This window comes from Chenopodium album, chromosome 6, assembly GCF_948465745.1.
Source record: "Chenopodium album chromosome 6, dcCheAlbu1.1, whole genome shotgun sequence".
Taxonomy (NCBI): domain Eukaryota; kingdom Viridiplantae; phylum Streptophyta; class Magnoliopsida; order Caryophyllales; family Amaranthaceae; genus Chenopodium; species Chenopodium album.
In genome coordinates, this window is record NC_137839.1 from 76,951,444 (window position 1) to 76,953,557 (window position 2,114).

Below are 2,114 nucleotides of genomic sequence, written 5' to 3' on the forward strand. Positions count from 1 at the left end.
CTCAAGTTGCCAATTCTAATGGACCCCTTACTTTGTTTGGGTGTGCAATCTTTTGCCAAGGAAACCATAAAAATAACAACAATGATCAAACTATGGTACATTATTCACCAGGAATTCAGGTATATTATCCTATCAAGTGTACTAGTCTGACCATATGAACTGATTCATTACTATAAGAACGAACAAGTCCCAAAACCTAGAAGATTCCCTCCATAATCCAATCCACTCCAAGTTCAATAAAGGGAACATGCTTCAAGTTATAGATAAGAACCTATTGTGCAGATTATATATGCCTAAACTCACTTAATATCTATTATTCCATCAATCAATGGAACCCTACATTGTGTAGTTGTGTGTTGTTTGAACATCACATGCACACAGACACACAATCTTTGATACACTAAATTCCTCTCACTCTTTTAGCTAGCACACTGCTAATCATAATTCCATTGATTGATGAAATCACCACACTAGGTAGGTAGTGCATTATCAATCATAACACAAGAATAATGCCATACACCAATTCCATCTATGAATCCAATGATTTAAACATAGTAAAGTAAATGTATAGACTAATGATATGGCATCCATAAAACATGAACAAGCTCAAAAAAATATAGCATAAGCCATAAACCAAACAAAATCAATCAAAAGAGGCACAACTCATGAAACTATAGCTAGAAATTTTCATTCCATGTATATGTCCTGAGCAATAACAAAAATTGTCATGGTTACAATCTAAAATAGTGTTCTTAGCAACCAACATTTCCTCAACACTAAAAATCAATTATCATCACCTCGATTACCAGCTCGAAGGCCAGTAAGCATGAATGCCGTACCCAGTCTTCCAATTATCAAGATACACAACCTTCTTCACAGCCCAGAACGAGACGATCAAAGCCACCGCCATTGCAAACCGCTGAAAGGTGACACTCCTAACCTTAACAAGTCCATGGGTAACAAACCCAAGAAGCAAACCAACAACAGTATACAAAGACCCAACAGCAAAACCCTCAGCACCCAATTGCATCCCAGAACCTTGGTAAAAGAACACCATCTTTGTAGGATCATTTCTATCAGTTATAAACATTGGCATCTTCCTAATAATGTTATGCATAGTCCCAGAAACACTAACAAAGTACACAAATATAGCACTAAACAACCATAGCTTATAATCATGCAACAATGTCTGACCTGCTAGAATCTTCTTCACAGCAAAAGGTGCCCAAATCATCAAAACGATTAAGAAGAAGGTAATCTGCTTACCAGAGAACATGGGTGGGCGTTGAAGTGGGCCAATAGTGAGTTTCGTCTTTGACTCGACGAACTCAGACATTGATTCAGCGAGTCTCGAGAAGTCACCCTGATCCATATGATCCGAGTTCTTGAGATTTTCGACATGGGGTGAAACGAGGCGAATGTGGGGAAGTGAATTAACCCCAAATAAGCTGAAAGATCGTTGAGAATCCTTGAATTCGATGTCACAGAAGAAGAGTTTCTGGGAATCTGGGGAGTCTTTGTTGTTATGGAGGAATGATTTAGAGAGAATGGAGAATTCAGATTTGAGGGTTGGAAGTTGGAGTTCAGATTTGTCGTGGAGTTGGGTTGCGTCGAAGAAGATGAGGAGAGAGAATGGGCGAGGACGAGGGAGGGAGAGGATGCGGCCGAGGAGGTGGTCGGTGAGGCGGAGGACGCCGTTGGGTGCGCCGGATTGGAGGTGTTGGAGCTCGGAGATGAGGTCGTTGGTGGGTGTTGAGGTGGTGAAGGAGAGAGAGAGGAGGAGAGGGAGGAGGAAGATGGTGGTGGTGAGATGGGGTGGCGCCATTGTTGGAGGAAAGTGGAGGATTTGGGAGGGATGGATCGCAGAAAAATTGGGAGTGAGGTTAGGGATGGTGGGTGGACTGAGGATGGGGGTTTTACAAGTCAAGATGGTGAGTTGACTCACTGATAAGGAGACGAGTTAAGTTGGCACGTACGAAAAGGGTCACCCCGGCACGCTGGTGGGTCATGGGTTGTGCATTGACATCGGTTTAAAAAGTTGGCATGAGTTTGACCCGCTTAATTTTAACCAGTTTGCCAAATATAATGATTACGGAGTATTACACATTGGTAAT

General features: G+C 41.9%; 1 protein-coding gene across 1 annotated transcript; it reads right to left on the reverse strand.

Annotated features, from left to right (window-relative positions):
• Positions 1-663: 663 nt before the first annotated feature.
• On the reverse strand, positions 664-1,913 carry LOC145635369 (putative dolichyl-diphosphooligosaccharide--protein glycosyltransferase subunit 3B). Its single transcript, XM_081686649.1, has one exon. It carries the CDS (start codon positions 1,823-1,825, stop codon positions 803-805), a length of 1,023 nt encoding a protein of 340 aa, XP_081542775.1. The 5' UTR covers positions 1,826-1,913; the 3' UTR covers positions 664-802.
• Positions 1,914-2,114: the final 201 nt, after the last annotated feature.